At 43.2% G+C, this 24,737-nt stretch overlaps 1 protein-coding gene across 1 annotated transcript in view; it reads left to right on the forward strand.

Moving 5' to 3' along the window:
* The window catches only part of SLIT3 (slit guidance ligand 3), a 591,744-nt gene that overhangs the window by 426,357 nt on the left and 140,650 nt on the right, over positions 1-24,737 (forward strand). Inside the window, 1 exon segment of the mRNA XM_030327818.1 lies at positions 12,993-13,064. Coding sequence (XP_030183678.1) covers positions 12,993-13,064 — 72 coding nt within the window.

Consider the following 24,737-nt stretch of genomic DNA (forward strand, 5'->3'; position numbering starts at 1 on the left):
ACAGCTTTGTTTTACTGATAGGGAAATTTTAGCCCAGAGAAGTTAGGCCACGACCCAGCAAGGTCAAAGATCTTTGTCATTTGATTCCCAAGCAACCTTTATTTTTTCCCACTCAACCATACCATCTTAGATAAAACTGTACTGCTGGCAAATGAGTAAAAGAAAATCATTCTTTTTCCTTTTTCCCCTAGCACGGTACTTCTTATCCTCAGTTCTGAAGTCTAAGCCATGCTCTCATTTCCCTTTCCTGGAATCAGGGGAGGAATTAGAAGCTGATTTCAGGTTTGACATGACCAAGTGGCAGTAACCACAGTGGAAAACCAGAAACCTTCAATCCTGACGTGGAAGCTTGTTGATAGAACTGGGCCTCACCATGCACCCGGGTGGGAACTGTTTCAGTGGGGTCCCTCTGGCTTCTAGCCCTTTCTGTCCTCTGTTTTTCTGGCCTCTTTCTTCCATTCCAGCTTGTTTGGTTTCATTCAGCTCCCCGAGACCATGTGGCTGCTCCAGAGTCCAAGTTAGAGAGGGAAGAGTAGGGAAAATGAAGAAGACTCCCCATTTCTACCCAGCCTTCATCCTCCTCTCTTTCCCCAGGAGCCTTGCCCATGGGGCTCCCAGAGGCTCCAGCAGAGAAGAACTTCTGGTCAGAGACACTTCTCTTTCTGCGCCAAGGAGAAGATCATGGCCTCCTTGCTAGCCTTCTTAGGGGCACTAAAGAACCAATCTGAGGAATGGGAAGAAGGAAACTCAATGCAGCCTACTGAGTTATCTGTGCTGGGTACCAGTGGAGAAGAGGGTTCAGTGGTGTGGACAATACAAACTAGTGGCTAATCCCACAACATTTTACATTTGACTTGGGAATTGAGCAAATGATCTCTCCCCCTTGCATCGAGTTTACCATCCTCATTCTCTTTGCTTAAACTGTTGTCTTGTTGTTGTTTTTATTTTTTTGTTTTGTTTTGCTGAGTGCAAAGTGACAGGTAGTGTCCCCAAAGCCAGCTAAGAGAGTTTTCAAATTTGCTATAAATAACCCCCAAAAGTAGGTGGATTAAGTCTCCCCATGTTTCTTTCCTTCCTTCTCTTTGTTCTTCAGATGCCAAGATCCTTCTTTCCACGTGAGGTGGAATTACGTTTGCCTCCTGATGGTACCTAGTATAAGCTCTGGCCCTGGGCTTCCTTGCCTCTGTGATGATGTCACAGGAAAATTATCCCCACAGTGTGATGCTCTCTTAAAGCTCCTCCCTGCCACAGGAAAAGCAAGCCCCTCTTTGGTGGGGGGTGCAATTCACATAGCAGAATTCAACATTTTAAAGTATACACGATTCAGTGGCATTTAGTACATTCACAATGTTGTGCAGCCATCATTTTTATCTAAACCATTTTCATCCTCCCAAAAGGAAAACCCATACCCATTAAGCAGTTACTCCCCATACCCCTCTTATCCCCAGTTCCTGCCACATACCAATCTGTTTTTCTGTTTCTGTAGATTACCTGTTCTGATTATTTCACATAGAGTCACATAATATGTGTGCATTTATGTCTGGCCCTTTCGCTTAGTATAATGTTTTCATACTTCCTCCATGTGTATTGCAGCATGCATCAGGGTCCCATTCTTTTTTTTAATGACTGAATAATATTCCATTGAATGGATATGTCACAATTTGCTTACCTGTTCATCTTCTGATGAACATTTGGGTTGTTTCTGCCTTTTGGCTATTGCAAACTGCACTTCTATGAACATTTTTATACAAGTTTTTGCTTGAACAAGTTTTAGTTCTTTGGGGCACACACCTAGGAGTAGAATTGCTGGGCCATCAGATAACTCTATGATTAACTTTTGAGGAACTACCAAACTGTTCCAGGCTGCACCATTTTACATTCCCACTATCACCGTGAAAGCCTCCCTGTTTCAACACATCACTTTCTAGCTTTTTGATTCTAGCCATCCTAGTGGGTATAAAGTGGTAGCTTGTTGTAACACCCCCAGGGTTGTGTACCACGTACTTCCTGTGTGCCAGGCACTATGGGGCAGGTGCAGCTGTGAGCAAGACAGACCTTGCCCTGCTCTCCCATTGCCAGTGAGTCCAGGCACTCATTATTCATTAAAAGTAATGGTAATGAAAAAAGAAGCCAGCCTTTTCCTAGAGTATTTCAGTTTGGTGCATTAGCTGGATTGAATGTGGTTATCAGCACTGCCCATGTTACTGAGTTTTGATGCCCCCTTTTTCAGCAGTTAATTACAGGGACCTTGATGTCCCATTACAGTGAGCTTACAAGACATATTTTAATTGGCTTCTGCTGCCACAAAGACACCTTTGAATGACACCTCACTAATGGCCACTGACCCTGCACATCCCAGTACATGACCTGGTTAGTACTGCTCAGTTGTTTCAGGTTGTACAACCTTAGAAGACAAGCCTGTGTCACCACTGGGGAAGGCCATGTCCAGGAAAGATTGATTAAAATCTGTGCAATTTGCCACTTGCCTGGAGCAAAGAGAGCCATTTCCTTGAATATGCCTCAACCTTGCTCAAGAAAGCACTAAGCTGTCCCATCATGGTCAGAGGCCACCTCCCAGGTCCCAATAGGCAGCTTGAAATTATAGCATCTCCTTAAGCTGTAGGTGCCTGCCCGTTACCCTCAGCAACTGGAACCCAAATCAGTCTGCTTCCCCCAGTTAAATGGCGTGGGACTTCCAGGGAATCTAATTGAGAGACACATAGGGGACAGTGAGGGGAAACCATTGAATTACTGCCCTTACATACCATCTTCTGGGTAAGAATGCTTGCAGGCCAATGAAAGTAACTGGATTCCAGTGACATATGCCAAGACCAAACCTTCACTCTTCTCACTAGCCTCTTCCCAACTGAATATAAATGAGTTAAGTCCACATGGTCCTAATACATGCCCCCTATCTTTGCACTTTGGAAGGCAAAGAGAATGATGGCAATGGAGGGTAAGCCCTGAGTCCCCTGGATCAGGAAGACAGGTTTGACTCTGACTCTCTGATGTATTAGCTGAGTTACCTTGAAGATGCTATATAACCTCTCTGAACTTTGGTTTCCTCGTGTGTTTACAATTAGCCCTACTACTGTGAAATAAGTGCTTTAATGGAAGGATGACCAAAGTGTCAGGAGGTTTGGAGAGAGTTCACTTTGCTGAGTTTGCACAGGAAGGTTTCCCAGAGGATGTAGCCTCTGAGGAGGGCCTTGATGGATAAGAAGGGATTCCCCAAACAGAAGAGGCAGGAAGGACCAGCACGATAAGGCATGGAACCATGCAAGCACTTGGTACACACACATATTGCCTGCAGAGTGGGTGGAGTGGTGCCATGCTGAGGAGTCTGAGCTGTGTACAGAGAAACAGCACCACCTGTATCATTATCATTATGAGCATGGGCAGACCTGGGTTCAAGGCCAAGCTAAGACTGAACTCTCAATGTCTCACTTGCTTTTTCTGTAAAACATGGATCATGATGTTTTGAGACCCAGCAGAGATAAGACATTGAAGATGCCCAGCTCAATAAATGGTGACTAGGTACTGTGTGCAGTTATGATTGTGCTTGTGTTATTGTTATAACTTGTAGGCCATGAGGAGTCATTAAAGGCTCATGTCCAGATGAAAGAGTGTCAAGATTAAGAAATTATACATCACTGGGTGCCTGGCTGGCTCAGTCAGTGGAGCATTGACTCTTGATCTCAAGGTTATGAGTTTGAGCCCCGTGTTGTGTAGAGAATGCTTAAAAATAAAATCTTAAAAAAATTATAGACAGTAGTGTGGCTTTTGGCTATTTTTGGTGCTCAGCAGGTAACTTGACTGAATATTAATTTAAAATGGCCACCAAGGAATGGGGCTCAATTTTGTAATCACTCTCCCTAAAGGTTCTCACCTATGGGAATTGTAAGTATGGGCCCATGTTGACAACATTCTCCCAGTAAGAGAAAAATTTGTATTTTCTTTCATGTAGGCTTTTGATGGATTCTCATATTTCAATCTCCTATCAGCTAGAGAAGTACAAAAAAGCATATGAGTCTGAACCGCTGCCCTCAGTCCAGAAAAAAATATATTGAATATCTCAAATAATAGATTCTTTGGTCTGGGACAGAAGAAGAGGGGATAAAGGGATAGGCTCAAAGCACAGAAGGATCTGAATAAGATGAACAGGAACTTTTTCTTAAGAATCTCATAAGAAATTGACCTCAGGCCACGTAACTTCAGATCTGAAGGAGACTTTAGAGATTATATAAGATGAATTCCTGTATTTACTATTATTTATTTCAAAGGAAAGAAAACTAATGCCACAAAGACATTTTCAGAGCGCATACATTTCATTACTTTCATACTCAAAACTTCCTTTTGGGCTAAATGTTACTCCCTCCATTTTACAAATGAAGAAACAGACGTGGGAACATGAGTGCTGTTCATAAACTGGGTGGTTTATAAACAGTCCAAGATCAGGGTGCCAGCAGATTCTGTGTCTGCTGAGGGCCTGCTTCCCAGAGGGCCGGCGGTCTTTTTGCTGTGACATCACGTGACAGAGGGGGCAAGGAATCTTTTCAGGGCCCTTTTGTAAGGATACTAGTCTCATTCATGAGGGCTCTGCCCCACTTCCTAACAACCACTTTAGAGGAGAGTTTTCAACATACAAATCTTGGGAGGGGGGAAGACACATTCAATCTATAGCATTCTACCCCTGGCCCCCCAAAATGCATATCTTCTCACAAGAAAAATATGTTTCATTCCATCCTAATAGACTCCAGCATCAACTTAAAAATCTGAAATCCGAAGTCTCATCTAAATCGAGGCCCAAGGTATAACTCACTTGGAGCAAATTCCTCTCTAGTTAGGAACCTGGGAAATCAAACATGTGCTTCCAGAATGCAATGGTGGGACAGGCCTAGGACCAACATTCCCATTCCAAAAGGGAACAATAGTAAAGAAGAGAGGAATGACAAGTAGGTCCAGAGCAAGCCCAAAACCTTAAAACTCAATAATAATCTTAGGCTCTGTGCTCTGCCCTCCAGGTCCACTGAGACAGGTGTGAGTCACTTCATTCATCAGCTAGAAATTTATGGGCACCCCAGTCTTCTATTTTATTAAAAAAAAAAAGGGGGTAGCAAATGTTGAGACCCTCCAAAAAGTTACTTCACATGGGTTGGAAATATGAGTAAATTCAGAACGTTTTAAAGTTCTACATGAGAGATTCATGTGATTCTCCTAAAGGGAGACAAAGCTCTTTGGAGGTCTGAGAAGGCCATTTCTGTGTTTCCTTGATATGGCCTTGACGTACTGTCAGGGAGAAATCCTGGACCAACCCAGAGTAGAGCTGCTTACATCCTGTATTTGAATGGAACCCAGCATTCCGCCTGGGCTCTTATGCCTGAAGCTGTTTCGGTCCAGGAAGAAGTACTCGGCTCTGGCTGCCGTGTGTTGCTCATATTCACATGGCTGGAATAGTTTCTCTACAGTCCAATGGGAAAATTTCTGAAACCCCTGTGGGGGTGAAAAATTTTAAAAACTCCCGACAGTTTATGCTGATTGACTTGAAAACAGAAATAAAAAACCAGAGATGTGGACGGTAACTTTCAAGCCTGTTAACAAAAGTACTTTTCATCTTTCCATTTTCTCACTCCCTTTCTCTTCCACCAGGGAGGAACCCCAGATGGTTATCACTCCAGAGTGTAACTAGGGAAACCACAAACCTGCCCCAATTGCTATGGAGACAGCCTTTTTTATTTGTTTGGCCTCTGAGTATTCATGACATCAGCAAGGAGGCCAAGAAAAACACGGGTGCTTCTTACAAAGGCATTTTAATTCCCACTGAGGAAAATTAAGAATGCACACTAGGACCTCTCAGCAACTATCAGGGCTCCCACCAGCCCCGCTGTGGGTATAGGTGTGTTTGTAAAGGGACAGCCCATTTTACAGGAGATGCAGTGAGGAGCCTTGAGTTGATGTCATTGATGTGCAGAGAATAAATCTGTTTCCAGTGGAGTCAGCCCCAGGGATACAACCGGGGAATGACCACCACAGTTTGCTGGGATGGATGAGTTCCCCAGGATGGGTGTCAGAAGTTTCAGTGCTAAAATGAGAAAGTTCCAGACACACCTTGGCAAGCTGGACATCCTAGGTATAAAAGCACTTTGTTCCTAGTATCACAAGAAAGGGACACAAAAAAAGGACGGATTTGAGATCAACCTCAAAACAGGAGAGCACATTTTGCAACAAACACCAAACTTCCTTGATCCCGTGGTCTACGAGTGGCCACTAAGTGAATGAAACTCTCCTCCACATGAATATAGGGTGTTTTTGTTTGATCTGCTTTTGTTTGGTCGGTTGGTTGTTTTTGTTGTTGTTTTATTTATCTAGAAATGCTAGAAATTGGTTTCAAATGGATACTCGTCCAAATTAAATGAGAGCTCAGCTTCTTCCTAGCAACTATCCTTCATGCTAAATTGGTTTGCAGGGATTTTCCCCCTGCATTTTTCAGCACAAATTCATTTGCCAAATCCCCAACAAACCGGAAACTATGTAAACACAGAAGTGGAGTTATTGATATTTCCCAGTGATGTGTAAAACACCCCTTTATTCTCCAAGGTTGGCGTGCCTCTTTGGTGCTAATCCATCATCTGTGTTTGCATTATTGCAGAGCTTGGTTTCAGGAGCATGTACTGGAGTGGATGCAGTTATTCTCCTGCTGAGAAGTTGCATGTGTTGAACAGCAATGTGATACATACTTAATAAAAGGTATTATGCTAGGCATGTGGCAAAGTGTGCATAAGGATGCTTGTTGAAATAGATTCTGCTTCAATTTTTAAGTTAAGTTCTAAGCAGGATGTTCTGACCAGAGAGCTTAATTAACCTAGAATTCTGTCCTTTACAGAGTAAGTGTGGTTGGTTAAAATCTTTGGAATACTAACAATCACTTAATTATCTAAATATATCTGTAAATATGACTGGAGATGGGCACATTAAATTTCAGAGGTCAGCAGTCACTTTACCCATTTTATAATATGCATTTGCATTTATATGCATACAATAAGGAGATATTACATGTAATAATTATGTAAGAAAAATAGACATAAAGTTGTCATCTGTAGACAGGAATCTTTGTGGATACATAAATAATGCATGGATCGGTAAACATATCAATATGCATGTGTTCTTGGGTCTGGTGGACAAGTGTACCAAATGTGCAAAATAATAGATTCACCTCTTTTTGTTCATTTGAGATGTTATTTTAATGTGGAATTACAGTAGCTCCTTAATGATGAGAAGTAGTGACAATTCATTAGCAGACTGTGGCTTAGATCAAGTGTTTGATTTGCCTACAAAGTGTGGCCAGTACTCAATTATATGGAGTGTATGCTTTCCTTTTGAACATATTTTTTCCCCTTTGCCAGTTAAAATAACCTTGAGCTTTTTTTTTTTCTTTTGAAGACCCCAGCCGGCAGCAGACAAATTGTTCTTCAGTAATGATTTTTTTTAGAATCTTAAACTGTCATTAAAAAAAAACAAAACAAAACAAAAAAAAAAAACCCTTCTGAAGCGCTACTAGATTTCTTGTTTTCTGCTTAAAGGACAATCGGATAATGAGAAGAAAAGAAACAGCATGTCAGGGCTACTTCATGTTTTGTCTTCTGGCTTGTTTTAAGAAAGCAGGGATTCCCTGGGGGTTTTTTGTTTGTATCTCTCTTTTTAATAGTTGCAACACTTTGAGTACACTCCCAGTACGTATGCGTAGGAACATATATTTTTCATCAAAAATAAATCTGAATTGGTTTTTAGAATCCTCTTATATCTTTTAAGATAGTCAGGATGTGAAAACCGCATGTGTCGCTTCTCCCAAATATTTTCAAAGGATGTCGTACACTTTATTTTGTATCCTAGGCACCTAATACAGTATGAACATCTACGAACACTCAGTTGCTCTTATGGGTTAATTAATTGTTGGATTCTGAGACCATAGGCTTGCTTTGAATTTCTCTTGTGAATTTCATGCAGAAGTCCTTCTACTTACTGTGCGCATTTTATGGAGATAGTTTTGCTTGGAAATTAGCAAACCATTTAATTCCAAAGAGCGCTGAACCTTAGCTACTTCTCCCATTTAACGTGAGGGCTGCAGTGACGGCAGCTGCAGTCCTGGAGCAAACACTGCGGCTGGATTGGGGGCCGGAGCAACAGTGCCCTTAGGCTAAGTTTAACCATCCAAGGGCGGAGATGCTGGGGTCGCCCAGAACATCTGGATGAAAAGGAAACATCTGGATGGATGTGCCTTGGTATGTAGACCTTGTATCTAGATGACTAGTTGAGAATTCTACTTTTCTTCCAGATATCCAAAGCCTGTTTCTGGAGATTTCTGTCTTCGAGGTATTTCTTCCTCATGGGGACTCAAATGCATCAGGGAAATCATGAGATTTTCTTTCTGCCTTTGTTCTTGTTGTAGGGTGGTGGTGGTGGTTAGGAGATAGGTACATTGCTCTTAATATTGTAATCAGTTTTTTTAAACCCTTTTTAAAGGATTTAGATCTGCTTCTTTAAGTTTTTGAAGTGCAAAAATATTTCTGTCCTGCCTCAATTGTGAAATTTGAAACTGTGATTGAAAGAGATGAATCGTGATAATGTTATGCTTATGAATGGGAATTCTTACAAAAGCACTATCTCCCTGTCTGCTGTGGGTGAAGATTATTTTAGGTCCTCACTCACACTGGCTTTCCCTTCTGACTTGTTTATATTCTCAGAGTATAAAAATACAGTAGTCAGAAAGCTCCTCTCAGGGAGTCTGCATTTAGTTCTTGTCAGAGGAGTCCTTTCTAAATGGACTCTGGTATCATTTTAGCACACATTGTTTGCTGAAATCTGAGCTGCCCAGGGAAATTAGAGCAGTTAATTTAATATGGTGAACGTTTTGGGGCTTCCAGGCTTAGTCACAGGCAGAAAAGTGTAAATCAAATTGAGTTTTCTGTATAAAGTAGATGACAATGAAAGTTGCTTCCAAAAACCAGCCCAGCTTTCCCCCATCTGCTGCCTTCCCGCTCCTCATCTTCACGCTGGGCCCACAGAAATTCACGTTATTCCAACCTTCTCCCCAGATGCTCCCTCAGGGGAGGTCTGTGTGGCAGAAAGCTCCCAGTGTGGTCGTAGAGGGAATGCTACCACCATTACCCCCTGTTAATAGGGCCATAGGGCCGCGGCCAGGACTGTGGAGCTCATGGCTTAGCATCTCCCACCATGTAGTCTGAGCCCAGCCCTGCTGTACTTCAGGACAAGGACTTACCCCTGCAACCACGCGTGACCAGCTGGGAAATCCCTGGCACTGTGCTAGGCACCAGGGCAGGCTGTTTTGTATGGTAAAATTGGATTCGGTAACAGTGCAATATATACCTCTTACTGCCATGGGAAAAATAGAGCGCCATCAGGCATCCTAAGACTGCCGAGTTCTCTGTGCTCCCCTTTCTAAAGTTCCTTTTGCACATACAAGCCTCCTGAGTAATGGAGTAGGGAGTGAGCAATGGGCTTTTTTGCTTTGTTATTGAGAGGATCTTTGAAGGAGTCCTTTCAAAGCCATGAATTGGACCTTTGACCTGAGAGCTTAGAACACAGTTCAGCAGCCTCCATCAACCCCCAGAAACAAACTGCTAGCTAAGTCAAAGGCTTTGGCCTTAGCTCTGGCAGATTCTCTGTGTGTTTAGTCGTGCTCCACTCCTAACACCTGCAAAGAAATGCTGGGCTTGCATTTATTTTGTACTCCCTACTCCGTGCTTCAGGACTAACTTTTGCATGTCTGAGATGTAATTTTGAAAGAAAAAGAACCCTTATCTGAACCAAGCGTGTATTTACTTTGCTTTAGGGGCTAGTTTATTTGCATGAAATACCAGGATTGATTACAGACAATTAATGACCTTTTTATGAACACTCTGATACTCGGTGCCATAAAGATATTATAGCTGGACAGTGAAGTAATTCTCAGGTTTTCGTTTGCTTGACGTGACCCTCCTAGGCCTTGTACCCCTGTAGACTTCCCTGATGAACAATGCAGATGGGGAATGACTGACAACTGAGGCTGGGAGACTGTTTATCTGTGAGTAGAGTGAAAGGACACAATCTTGGTTATAATAAATGTTTTCCAGAAGAGCACACTTCTGCATAAATATTTGAAATTTTGATACATTTCATACATTCTAAACCAGTCTATAAAAATACACGTACAGAGATGCTTCTGATATTAAAGCTCGGTTTTCCCCATTACTAATAAACGAGTAGGTGCCAACTCGTGCCACCCACTGAACCTGTTTAAACATCATGGCACACTGATCATGTGTGACACCTCTCTGCTTTCAGCCTCACAGCGACCAAGCCCCACCTAAGACTCTGTCCCCACTGTGCCAGTACCCTTGGTGGCCAGGCTCCAATGGGACGCTGACTAGTGGATTTTGATTTTCATCTTTCGCACGTGTCCTTTCCCTCACCCTTTTTAATCTCTTTCCACCACTTAATTCTTTCCCTTCTTTCTTTCTTTTTTTTTTTTTTTTGAAGTTTTTTACTTATTTGAGAGAGAGAGAGAGAGCAGGGAGGGGCAGAGAGAGAGGGAGATAGAGAGAATCCCAAGCAGGCTCCCCACCAGCAGCTCTGAGCCTGACTCAGGGCTCAAACTCAGAACCATGAGATCATGACCTGAGACGAAACCAAGAGCTGGGCACTTAACTGACTGAGCAGCCCAGGCGCCCCTCCTTTTTTTTTTTTTCTAGGAGTTTCTCTTCTCCCCTGCAGATTGCATTCTTTCCATATAACATTCTGTATACTTAGAGCATCCTGTTTGGTTTCTGGTGCTCAAAAAGAAAAGGAATAGAACACACCTGACAGATCCAGCAAATAAATAACATTCTAAAAGCAAGGACCTCTCTCTGAAATGTCTGCCCCAAAGCAGATAGATGCACGACAAACTGCCATCTCTACGACACTCTCCTAGACTTCTCAATGTGATGATTTAGAAACTTTTCTATTTAGGAGGATGCGGCCATTTTTGCCGAATTCAGCATATTTATTGAACAATTTCTTGGAGCCAAAAGCCAACTCCACTGTATTTCTGCTTGGTAAGGTTTGGTGGCCTTGGTATGGGGCGGGGGTTGTTGATTCATCGGCCCTTAAACTGATGATAAATCTAGAAACTGGGCAGCAGTACTAGGCTGCCTTAATAGAACCTTTTCAGGGAATCAGCAGCCTCAGTACTTACGGGAAATCTTTGGAAAGGATATCCAGCAAACTCATGTGAAGAAAAACTCCGGAAGAATTCCGGGTAGCAAGAACACGGAGATTTCACATGAGTGGGCATCAGCGAGAACTCTGAACACTCGATGTAGAAGTTGCCGACCTAAAGAGTGCTTCTGCTTCATGAGATACCCATTTCCTGTTTATTTTTAAGGCCTAAATGTCTAAGTCTCATATCGTGAGCATTTATTGGGATGATTCCATTCCCTGTAATATCGTGACAGAGCCCATCTGTTGTGACACACGACATCAGTCTAATTGTATGTGTTTCATCCACGTGCACATACAGAATCCTGTATCTATCTGGTTTCTCGATGAGAAAAGTATTTTAAATCCTCCTTCCTGCTGCAGAATACAAAACCCTCTGTGAGGGTTACCGAGTGTTATCATTGATACATGTTTTGCACGGAGTTGTTGGGATAAATGAGTACAAGTCATAAGTGAAAATGCCAACATCAGGCAATCCCTCCACCTGAGAGGGGCTGATTTTTTCTAAGACAAAAGAAAAAAAAAGTCTATAAGGGAGTTTTCTCAGTACAGCCATACTTCTTTAGGCCATTCCCCCCAAAGACCGTGGTATGTTCTGTACACAAAATGCAATAGACAATCTGGTGCTAATACACATTTTCTATATCCTGTCTTTTAGCAAACAAATTACTGATATATAACATGATATTTGAGTTGGAATGTGGTCTTGACTTACACATCAGATCTATTTTGATTTAGAGATAATGGTGTATATTTGTTATCCTTCAACTAAAATACCTCAATTGCCAACTAGAATGCATATTAGTCAAGACATCCTTTTAAAAGACATTATTTTCATGCTCATAAGATGGAAAGGAAAATTTAAAAAAAGGAATCCTGAAATAGGTGCATTTAATTCTCCCCAATTTAAATTTAAGTGGTACATCTTTAAGGCAATAACAATATTCCTTTTTTTCCCCCATCAGGAATGCTTCCATCAATGGATTTCTTTAATGTTGATGGTGGTTGGTGCAGTTTGAGGGAATCTGTATTTAGTCAGAAAATGCTTCAATAGAATGACCTACCAGATGGGCCCCATAACAAAGCACGGAGGCATCAAACACCACAGACATTTGGTGCTTAGAATAATTAAAAAGACTATAAAATTAGATTAGTTGAGTCTAATTTGGAATTGGTATATTCCCCATGCACCCTCGCTGCTCTTGGGCAGATAAAGCCTTGAGATTTAGCACTGTGTCAGAGCAGAAGACTGCAACTTCCAGTAAAGGGAGACGAGGGAGAGGGAGAGAGGGAAAAAAGCATTCTGGGAGGTCGCGGAGGGCAGAGCAGTGACCTCCAATGATTTACAGGCCTTTAGCTTAATGAAATTGTTTCAGTGACATGACGGTAAGAGCTCGTAATGGATTGGATGCCCTAATGTAATGAAATTACTCCCTTCTGCCTAAAAAAAAAAAAAAAAAAAAAAAAAAAAAAAAAAAAAAGCGCAATTAATATTTACTGAGACCTGACAGCCTTTGGTGCGCTCGTCTGTGTAGTTCTCTCAGACAGTCAGAGAGCAGAGACGGAGCAGCGTGGCAGACAAGCTGGCTCTGCGCGAGCTCCTGGCGGGGACGAGCAGAGCCTGCCAGGGGTGGAGGGACAGGCGCTAGGGTGGCCGGGGACGCCCGGCCCGGGCCGCCCGGCTCCTCGGCGCTGCCCCCACTCAGCCTTCATGCCCTCCCCTTGCTTTTCCACAGGCAACTGGACAACAACCACATCAGCTGCATTGAAGATGGAGCCTTCCGAGCGCTGCGCGATTTGGAGATCCTGTGAGTTGATTTTGCGACCGCTGCCTTGTGTGCGTGTGCGTGTGTGTGTTGTCCGTGTGAGGAGGAAAGAGGGGGAGTGTGTGTGCAGAGGGGTCCGTGTGGATGCCTTTCTGTGTCTTCTGCTGCAGTGCTATTAAAATTGGGAACCGGGAGATCCCTCTGGCTCACCTTGGCCAAAGTGTTCGCAGGCAGCAAAGTGTGATTTCTCACCTCCCACAAACTGGGGTTCCTGCTAATTAAGTCTCAATTGAGTCCTTTCTCCCCCGGTGCTCCCGCGGTATTTGTTGCTGGGTGGAACAGATGGGCTGGAATAGCCCCCCAGCGCCTGCCAGAGCATTCAGGGAGAGTGGTTTGAGTGTGGGCATGGGAAGAGACAGGTTACAGGTCTGGGAGATGAGAGAGGGGTAAGACCAAGGGGTCAGTAGGAATCACCCAGAATCACAAAGGGACCTTGGCACAGGGCTGGGGGCAGGGGGCAGGGGGGAATGCCAAACAGCCTGGTGAAATCTGGTCATTGCCATTTCTCCTGGGATCTCATCTTGGGTTTAAATCCAAACTTTAAGCAGTAACCTTAAAGTGGCAGGGTGGGAGCAAGATGAGAAGAGGTGGAATCCCACCCTATATAGCTTGTCTAGAAAAAAAAAATTTGTAGGTGCCTTTGTGTGCCCAGATTTTCAAATGGGTCCAACCTGATTTCTGGGGAGTCAGTGGAGATGGGGGGGAGGGTGGAACTCAGCTAGGAATCATCTTGGGGTCATTCAAACTAAAGTTGAATGTGTAAGAAAACATTTTGATTGTTGTCCCCAGAGCGACACTTCTAGCTGTCCCTGATTTGGAAAAGCCCGGAAAGGAAGGCAGTAAAGCCTAGTAGAACTTGTGTCAAGAGATGTGTGGTTCAGTCCCGACTCAGCCCCTAATTAGCTGTGTGACCTTGGGCAAGTCCCTTCTGCACTTGGGATCTCAGTTTTCCCGTTTGGAAAATAGAGGGTTTGTTGCTATATCTTGCAGGCGACTTCCCTTTTCCAAGCTCTGTCACTGCTTGGTTCTAAAAATAATTCTGATGGTACAGTTCTGTCCAGTGAATGATAGGGTAGGATTTGTTGAGCATTCCCCTGAAAATCAAAAATTACATAGTCGCCAGGTTACAGATCTCTGACTTCCAGAAGAATGAATAAATGTCGAACAAATGAATGAGTGAATATGTAAAAACATCCCTTTATACGTGAAGGAAGGTCCTCCTCCTACCTTCCTTTCCACCTGGCCCCTGCAGACAGTAGGCACGGGTTGGAGAAAGCCTCTCCACGTTGTGTGAGAGGAAGGTGATTCCAAGAGGAATCACGGGAAATCAAAGGGGATGCTGATGCTGCAAGGTGCCGGAAATCTGACGAAAGCCGTGAATTCCTGGGACAGAAACGGCAGGACCCACAGCCAGGGAGGTCAGGTTGTCAGTCCTAAGACGGATGATGGCTTCTCACCCAAACTCTGACCCCGGAACCGGCAACAAATGCAGGTCTGCTAGGGAGAGGGTGCCAGCCCAATTTAGTGACTTAGGACTTCTCTTATCAAGAGGCTGAGGCTGAGAAGGGTAGGCGCAGTTTTCCCCAGCCTACAAAAAAAAGCATTTCGGGAAAGGGCTGCTAGGAGAATTTCACCCTTTTCTTGGGAAGGATGAGAAAATTCCTTGGGAAGAGACCAGGAAATGGAAATCACCAGCTGCCATGAAACAGCTGTGATGACCTGACAGCCTGCATGTAGTTCTCTGCACTGGGAGTGGTGATGCCTCGTCTCAATGGGAGACCTGTCTGGGGCAGAGGATAGGGCTGGACAGTCAGATACCGTGGGTATGGGGTCCTGGGTGCAGTGGGACTCAGGCCAAATGGCTCAACTTCTCTGAGTTTGTTTCCTCAACTTTAAAAAGAGTCAGCTTTTGTACACATAGAAGTGGCTTTCTGAATGCCGTCCCATCTACTCCCCTAACTCTCCATCATGCCCGCACCCCCATCAAACCCCGTCTGGGACAGAACTGAACTGCTCCTCTCTATGCCAGTGCTTTGCTATTTTTAAAACATTGGTATATTATAGCATGTTGGTACACCAGGTTTCTCAAACTTGAAGCTTAAAAGCCTCTGGGGGGGGGGGGGAGTAGTTCTCCTTCTCTATTATTGCAAAGAGCCCACAGGACCTGATTAGTTTATCTCCTCAATTCCAAACAAAGCCAGATCAATAGCTTTGTTTTAAAGACGCTCTGATTTGGCTTCACATGGCTAAGTACTTAAAATTAATCATAATCATTTATTCCATGGGTTTTTAATTTCCAGCAGAGGCACACGGCTTTGGAACCATCTATCTTAATGGTGAGCCATTCTGAAATTGGCTGGAGCCGACATCTCCATTTAAGAATCTCCTCTCCCCACCCCCAGACCTTCCAAATCTCATTTGAACATTGAAATTTTATAATACTTCTCCATAATCACAACTTAGCCATCATAAAGAACCTTGACAATGAAATAATAAATAGGAACTAAGTGAAGGCATCATATATTAACTTAATAAGTTTTTGAGAGAGAGAGGTTCAAAACACCTTATCCCCAGAAAACTCATCTTTAAGTATCAAAAGCTTTAAAAGTCTGCAGATTAAGAAGACAAAATAGAGTAACTTCAGGTGTATTTTCTCTCTGACATTAGGCAAAAACAAGGAAAGCCCATGATTATTCCATGGAAAGCTCTCTCAAAATTAACTTAAGGAAAGTTTGTGGATGTCAACTAGTGGAAATATTTCGCAAGGGATCCCCCTGTTATTTCATCCTTTCTGCAGATGAAAATGCTGTAAAACTTCTTCCCATCCAGGCTGGGGTTGGTCTCACAGGATACACTGAATGGGAACTTAGGAGGTGAGCCTGGGAGAAACACTGGCAGTAAGAAGAGAGGAATGGGCACAAGGCTGGAAAAGACTGTGACACCTGCTCTCTTGATCCTCATTTTTGGCTCATACCCCTGGGGAAGGTCTAGCAGAGAATATGGTGAACAAAGGAAAAGAGCCACCACCCTTCTCCCCTTTACAGGTAACCAGAAAAGGGGCTAAGGAAAAACAAACAAACAAACAAAAAAACACAGCGTGAGTGAAATTTCTCAAGGCTCCAGTGCCACCAAGAAGAATCATGGTGCACATGATACTGCCTTTGTAGCATTGTTGTGCAGTTATCCGTGCCCAACCGTGCTTTTACATACCTTGCCTCTCTGCATCCTCACAACCCTCATGAAGCTGCCATTGTCATCTCCCTCCTTCTGCAAAGGACCCATCTCATAGAAGTCAAGTAACTGCTTAACTAGTAAGCAGCAGAGCCTGTGTGATTAACCATTCTACCAAGCTGCTTTACTGATCTGTGTGGCCAAGGCCCTCGTGGTGTTGGCTCCCTGAAGCATGGCCAACATGTGACACACAGTGATGTGAACCGGACCCCCAGAGCCAGGCTAGGCGAGCTATCAGAGAGTTTGGAGCCTCCCATATGCTTGTGAAATTGTCATTTTTTTTTTTTTTACCCAGTGAATGGGTCCCCACAAATTTGAAGGTAAATCAGACTTGCCAGGGAAAGAAAATAATCCCACTTTCTCACCGACTCACATTCTGGTCCCAGGTGTGATTTATTCTCACTTCTGGACATCACCATTTGACTTTGACACTCAGTGGTTTGTTGGCTCCATTCTTCAGACCTTCCCACGATATAGCCCCAGCTTTCTGTATGGCCTTAAGGTCCTTAACTGAGAGTTTCTACGACTCAGACACCTTCTGTTACCCAAATCACTGGCCTTTCATTTCCACCTGTTCTATACATTTGGCGATTCACTTAGTCCGTTTTCCTTCTGGTTGTGTTTACACTGCCGTCGAATATGCCAAGACTGCATTTCTGACTCTGTGTGGTCAGGAATCATTTGTTGCGGTACCCTGAGCCGTGGGTTTCCCTGACTGTCAGGTTGAGGACAGCCAGGCATTTCGCCAGTAATACCAGTCACCTCCCTGCCCAACATGCCATCCTGGGTCAGAAATCTGTTTAATGAAAAAAAAAAAAAAATTAAGCATATGGAAAAATGAAACAAAATGAAAAAACCTACTTAATAAAGTAATTAACTTTTTTCAATAATACTGTGGGAGAGGAAAAAAGATTTTCAGACATGTCTCCCGACTTTATGCAGCAAATCAGAAGTTTAGTAGATGTGCTGCCAAAAAAATGCCAAACCAAAGATGTCAGGAGCACAGCCTGAAAATGCTCATACATCCCAGTGAGTATCCTGCCCTTGATAAACCCCTGGTACCAGCTAAATTGTATGCAGGTCCAGCACATCTGCAGATAACTAATGTGTGCTGTTTGGAAGGGCTCGCTCCACTTATGTCACTTGCCAGTTTTTGAAATTCAGTGAAATTATTGTAGGCGGGGCCAGGAAGGATCTTAGTTGTCTCCAGAATGACCTTTTATTTTGAGATAAGGCACAGAAAGGTTGAGAGCAGGTGAGAGCGAGGACCAGGCCACATAACGTTTGGCCCGGGAACCCCGCTTCCCTTACCCTTGTCCAAGCTCTGGCTAGGACATTTGCCGAGGGAAAACAGCAAGTTAGTGGCAGCAAAGGGTCGACAATCTGGGCCTGCAGACCCCTGATCCTATGTTCTTTTTCCACATTGGACACCTCCATGCAACTAGGCTATTCAGGAAAAAAAAAAAAAAAAAAAAACCCTCAGTAAGATCAGGGATCCTAAGCACAGCTGTCCTTTCAAAACCATTATTAAGTGTTTGCTGTTATTTAGGAGATTGGGGCTAGGGGGCAAACTTTAGTACATGACAGAATCAAGGAATGATTCTGCTTTCAGCTCTCTTAAAACCAGAGGTTGCAAACTAGATAGATCACAGACTATATTGCAGCCACAGATGAGTTTTTAAAATCCCGTTGAGTAGTTTTTCACTGAAATCAGCATTTTGTATTTTAAAAATACAAAATTCTTCATAAAAGTATAGATTCCCAGCTTAGGATTTCTGGCAAGCCAAAAGCATTGGCAACCCTGGGCTGCCAATGTGACAATACAATCAGTTGTGGCTAAAGAGCACGTTCCCTCCCTAGATGGGATGTATAGACTCCACCTTCCCATCGACCTCCATTCATTTCAGTTCCCCACCAGCCCAGGTGGCCCGTGCTTTAGTCCATCCAAGATGCAGGGACACCCTATGTGCCAGCATGGCACCAAATGCCAGAGACAATAAAGCTTTAGAAGAAGAGTCTCTGGCGGACCAAACACTATGGGCCAGAGCTTACCAGAATTGTTGAGTGGACATGTACAAGCAGAGCTAAGTGATGTGGAGCCCAGAAGTCCCAAACCGAGCAGGGACACTACAGAAGCAAGCAGGAATCTCTCATTTCTCATCTTCTGGGAAGGTCTTCTCAAAAGTTGAACTAGCTTCCAAATTCTCTTGACTTTAAAGCAGTGGTCATTGGATTTATGCAATTGATGAGAAATAAGAGATAAACACCCCCCACCCAATTTCATGCTCCCTAGACCCTTTTGTCATCCCATGTACTGAGCTCTTGCTTAGCCCACATTTAGAGAAGAGAGATTCAAGACTTAAAGCAGTGGTGTGTGGAAATTGGCCAGACTTTCAGGGTTGTTTTAGTTCTGCCACATCTGGGCAGGTACGACATGGCTTGTGACCCCAAGTCCCACTGTAGACACAGAAGAATAGAGAAGAAAGTCCTTTGCTGGTATAAGAAGAAGGCAGTGACAAGAAACTGGCAATCCTGATACCCATGTCAGGGTGCGCTCACTTCTCTAGCATGGGGTTGTTGTCCTGGCTGAAGGGTGCAGGGCATTGGGTGTAAGGACTTTTCATAGACACTGTTGGCCCAGTAAAGAAAACCCAGAGCTGTATACAAGTGGAGGTCTATCCTCCACTTCAACTGAGCTTCCTCTGAATGTAGAACTAGATGCTCTGATTAACAAATAATAATTAACAATATATAATACAATGATGTTATAACAATTATTAGGATAGTCACTATAGATATTATAATTACTGTTATGGCCTCTAGTTCTTAGTGTCCGCTATCTTCCAAGTGCTATGATATTAGGATGCAGCATTTTATGTGAATCCTCACCACAACCTTACAAGGTAGAACCTCTTGATCTTGTTTTTCTCGTGAGGAAACTGAGGCTTAGAGAAGCTGCACGGCTTGTCCAGAGTGACACTGGCAAGTACACGGGACTGCTCTTCAAGTAGCAAATCCAGCCCCTGCACTTCCCTGCTCTGCTACAAAAAATTAAAATTAAAAAGTGCATTCTGCAGCACCCATACCAGAGAAACAATTATATGCATTAGTAAGATTACAGGCTACTGTAAATGCCCACAGTGATTCAGGAATGATAGTTTTTCCTTTTGAAAAGTTGACCCATAGGGCACTCAGATCTAAACCTATGACCTCAGCTTAATCAGACTTACATCCAGTTCTGCAAAACTGCCCCAAACCTGGAGGCATGAGGCCACATTTGACTTTGGGGGTGTTAGAGTCCTCCCATAGGACTGGCCTCCAGGCCGGCTTCACCAAACTGGGTGGTTTGGGGTTCCTTTACTCACTGAAAAAATAGTAGCAGTAATACCAACCCCTTAGGCTATTGTGTGGATTAAAGGAGATACCATAGGTGTGTGTCTAGCAAATAGCACACACCCAACCAGACACTCGTCACAGTCAAGGTTGAAGGATACACCTATACTGTTTCACTGCCTTATCGCCAGAACTTCACACGAACCTGGAACATAGTTAGGTAGTCATTTAAAGACAGAGAACCCAAATCGAGTGGAAATTAACTGAATTGAAGCCTACTCCACCCTATTATATCTATGTTATGTCTCGGTCCTACTCAGAACTAAGGTTGTGGTTGTCCCAGAATTATTTTAAATATTGAACAAAACAGTGTCTTTGGTTTTTCATTCCTCCAGCAATGGCAATTTTTTTTTTTATTACCAATGAAAAAATTAGAGCCGTAGTGAAAATTGGTGTTTCTAACAGACAAGTCTTGTTTTTGTTTATTTACAAAGTGTTTCACCTGGGTTTCTCTGGGAGCTGGAAACATTTGTTTCAACTGAATTGTGAATCAGGGTATTTAGTCTGACATACCTTTGAATAGAACTGTCATTGCCTAATGAAAGTCTTAAAATACCTACAGAATATGATTTTTTTTTTTTGGTACTGTGCTACAAATTGTGATTTGTTCAGGAAATCAGAATTAAAATTGTACTTTGTGGAGGGCACCAGTAACTTCCGTTCAGCTCCCAGAATACTAGGAAAAGAACTGGGTTTTCTGTAAATGCTCACGTGGGCCACACAACACACCCCCCTCCTTTGTAGTCACCCAAACTCAAGGCTCAATCATAGTCATGTTCTTAAAATGACTAGCTTGGTTTGAGAACATCAACTTAAGGAAAAAGTGAATTTTCTCTGAAATACAGGATAATTTTTTCCATTTAAATAAGCAGCCCTTGAACAATTCAAGTAGCTAGAATTCAGGTGGGGGAAGATATTCTAGTGGTTTCCATTTGATTTCATGTTTCTGTTAAATAAAGGCTAGTTTTAGGTCTCTGAAAGAAAATGTGTTGGTGTACATTCCTGGGTTAAGAGGATGTGGTGAAGGTCCTGAACTATTTGTTCTTGATCACAGAGGATCTGTAATTGGTAGGAGTACCATTTTCAGCTTCTATGAGCACCACTTGGGTGGATCGGGTGTTGGAAGTCTTGCTGCTTGAGGGAGCCACAGACTCCAGCCACCAGGACCCTGGCTGAAATTCTGTCTTGACAAACTAGATTTGAGAGCAGCCTTTTGGTTTCCTTTATCCCACCTAAAACAAACTAGAAAAATAGCCCTGCATCTTTGAAAACAGAAAGATAACAGAGAGGTTTTTCTCTGGGACAAGATGCAGAGGCCAGTGGGGTCAGTTCACTTCTAAAATGCAGCTTCTACACTGATTTGCAAATGTGCTCCTATGCCAATGGTCAGCCTCTGCCTTATCTCTATCCCCCAGCAGCCAGCAATGACTTTGGTGACCAGTGTGTGAGCACTTTCAGTGAGTATCTTGCCCTTTGTTCAGTTCTCATCTCGTGGCTCTCAAGGGCCCCCCGGCCAAGAACCATGATGCCTTGAAAAGCCTAACCTGACTCTTGGCTGGAGCTGCCACTTCCATCCAGGATGCAGAATATCGGATGGTTTGGCTCACCTATGGCCAAGAGCCCATTACTCTGCAAGAACTGTGTCCTGAAAGCCAAGTCCTAGGAACTCAAGCAGGATATTGACCCCTTCCTGTTAGCTGGCTTATGGAGGAGAGGATGGCATGTTGAAGACATGGAGATGCAGTACTGGGGAGAATCAGAACATCCTCCCTTTCTCTGAGCTTCCATTTCCTGTATGCAAAACCACTCAGGAGCAAGGGATGAGGAGGGAGGGTGAAGGAATCTGATTCTGTTTCTCCAGTGTCATGTTTGTATTCTTTGGACTCACAGAAGCTCTAGCGTGCCCATTCCATCTTGATTTATAACTAAATCAGAGCACCCCAACTATTGATTAATAGTTGATTGAAAACTTCAGCTGTGGAATTTGATTTTTTAAAATTGTTTTAGTCTTTATGGTGTTTAAAAAATTAGAATTAGTTGCCAGTGTGTAAAACTCAGGTAATTAGTTATTATAAATAAGACACTTATTTGTAAGTGTCTAAATTCAACTTTCCCAGAATATCTGGAAGCTGTGGCAACCCTGGGCATGCTTTTGTCCCTGATTATCTAGAGCAGCCCTGTCCAGTAGGACTTTGTGTGATGCAAGAAATACTTATGCGTGTTATCCAATGTGACAGCCACTAACCACAGTGTGACTCTTGAGCTCTTGAGCACTTGAAATGTGGCTAGTACAACTGAGGAACTGAACTTTTATTTAATTCTAATTGATTTAAATTGAAATCACTACCTTTAGCTCATGGCTACCTTATTGGACACACAGGTTTAAAGCTGAGTGCTGAGTACCTCATTTGGGACAGGGATTGCCCTCTACACATCTCCATTGCTCCCACGGGGCCTGCTTTCCTATTTGCTTTGTTCCAAACCACTGGAGCCATTTCACATTCATTAAGAAGCACATTTAAAACAGTGTATTTTCTGAAACTAATACTTTAAGATATCTGCCACTCCCTCACCCTCCACTCTGTCCATTTCTCTATCTGAATTTAACCATTGGATCTTGTGGCCTGCAAAAGACCCATTTTCATTGAAACCCAGGAGTATGATTATTAAAACCATCTCCCCCCAAAGTGAAATCTCTCTCTGTGAAAATTAGTTTCCTGATCCCAATTATACACTTCTTCAGCCTTGCAAATCACTTCCCACGAAGTCAACTGGGTAGGAAAATCACTCCCATGTCTGGACCCGTCCCTTCTCCATACATAAGCTAGATATGCGGCAGCTAGTTGAGAAGCCAGCCCATTAACCCAACAGAAGCCGAGCTTTATTTACATAAAGAGAAAAAGAAAAAGAGCTGACCCTGCATAACTTTTCAAATGCAGTGGGGGTTAGTTGTGACTTTCAGAGTCGGGCCAGACGTCCTATCTTTATACAGATCTGGACATCCACAACCTCTTCCACTGCTGTCTGGAAAACAGTTCCCATTCCAAAATTGCCATTTTAGAGCCAGCACCAGCCCAGTGGGAATCGGAGAGTGTAACTGTAGTTGGAAAGACCCTGGAGATCAACCAGTCCTATAATTTGTCTTAAAAGAAAGAAACTCCCCAGAAGGTTGAGTAAGTTACACATAGCCATGGAAAAACTTCATAGAAGAACAAGCCAGGAAACAAGTCTGTTGGCTCTTTGTCTAGTGCTCTGTATTACCGTCTACCTTTCCCCTGTATTAGCAAAAGGGAAACAAAGACTAGTGAAGCCAGCCTCTATGCTCTGTCCAGCCCATCATCTCTTAATCTCTAGCATTTTTCCAGAGAGAACAGTGTATGTTCAGTATGGGGACCAACACCCTCCCTTTCTAGGGCCTTCTAGTCCTGCAGGCACTGCTGGGGTGTTGACCACCCCAGTATCCACCAGGTTGCTATCTGTTAGGAAGGCAATCTGGGAAGAGATTGAATACTACATCGTTGATCCTGGCTACCAGTGGTGACCAGAGGCCTGATGAGTGAGCACAGGGGTCCCTGCCCCTGTTTGAGCCCAAATAGCCCAAGTAAACTGTGCCTAGCTCCCCAAGAGAGCCCTTTCCTTGCAAACACCACAGGGTGAACCCAGACCTTGCCAGCATCTCCACTGAGAAACAGAGCCTCGTGCACACTGTAGCTTAGTTCCAAACTGTTCACAAGAAACAACTTACAGGTTTAGCCACAGGACTGATGCATGGTGTGTGGGAGCTGGCAAGGGCACACTTGCCTGGTGGGACACAGTCTTACCCTTAGAAACAGAAACTTCCTCAGGGCTCTTTGTCTCCAGATAATGATAGTGGGATGGGAGATGGGGGGAAGGAACCTTGAATAATTTTCTATCATTTAAGATAGTTCATTTAAATAGTAGGTTCCCAGTGGCTGTCCTCCCAGAGATGCAGTACAGAAGGAAGGACATTAACTATGTCTCACCATTAAAATACGTCTTTATTTTTTTTAAGTTTTTAATTTTATTTATCTAAGAAAGAGAGAGAAGCCTGAGTGTGAGCAGGGGAAGGGGCAGAGAGGGAGGGAGGGAGAGAATCCCAAGCAGGCTCCACACTGTCATCGCAGAGCCCAGCATGTGGCTCGATGACCCCATGAACCGTGAGATCATGACCTGAGCCAAAGAGTTAGACACTTACCCGACTGAGCTACCCAGGGGCCCCCAAATACTTTGGATTTTATTATTATATAGTATTATATATATAATGATAATATATATCTCAAAGTATGTTAGTTATATGATATGTATATTTGATATATGTGATATGTATGTGTTTAAATATGTGTGTGTATGTATAGTATGTACATACATAATATATTTGTATGTATATATGTGTGTGTGTATCTATGTTATGTATACATCATGTGTGTATGTATATCTGTATGTATCTCTTGTGTGTGTATATATATAAATCATATTTATACTTCTATATATATATCTATCATATATATATAATTTGATTCAGATTGTTAAATTGATCTTTTGGTTCAGACACTAAAAGCGGGCATCTGTAATCCAATCCAAGGTATGTCTCATTTGTGACTTTTGTTACCTAAGATGGATCTATTCACCAATATTAAAAAACCAGAAGACTTCATATAAGAATGCTAGATGTCTGGCTTTCTCTTGAGAAAAAAAAAAAAAAAAAGGATAAGTGGCAGCACTTGCACCCACATTCCAGCATAGCGACAAGCCTTTGAAACAAGAAGTAACCGTCCCATGTGGCAGAGGTGGGTTTGTTGCAGACTCCATACAACCCACTTACTGCAGATGTAAAAGCCTGGCTCCTGCAGGCAACTGAGTTTGTACTCCTGGATCAGCCCAGGCAGCTGTTCAGAGCAGAAATGTATTTTTATGAAAAGATGCCAAAAGCATGACCCTTCACCTTCTAAAACTCATCCATCCATGCAGTAAATATTTCTTGAGTTGTCCTGTGTGCCAGACTCTGGCTGG

Source organism: Lynx canadensis, chromosome A1 (assembly GCF_007474595.2).
Source record: "Lynx canadensis isolate LIC74 chromosome A1, mLynCan4.pri.v2, whole genome shotgun sequence".
NCBI lineage: Eukaryota > Metazoa > Chordata > Mammalia > Carnivora > Felidae > Lynx > Lynx canadensis.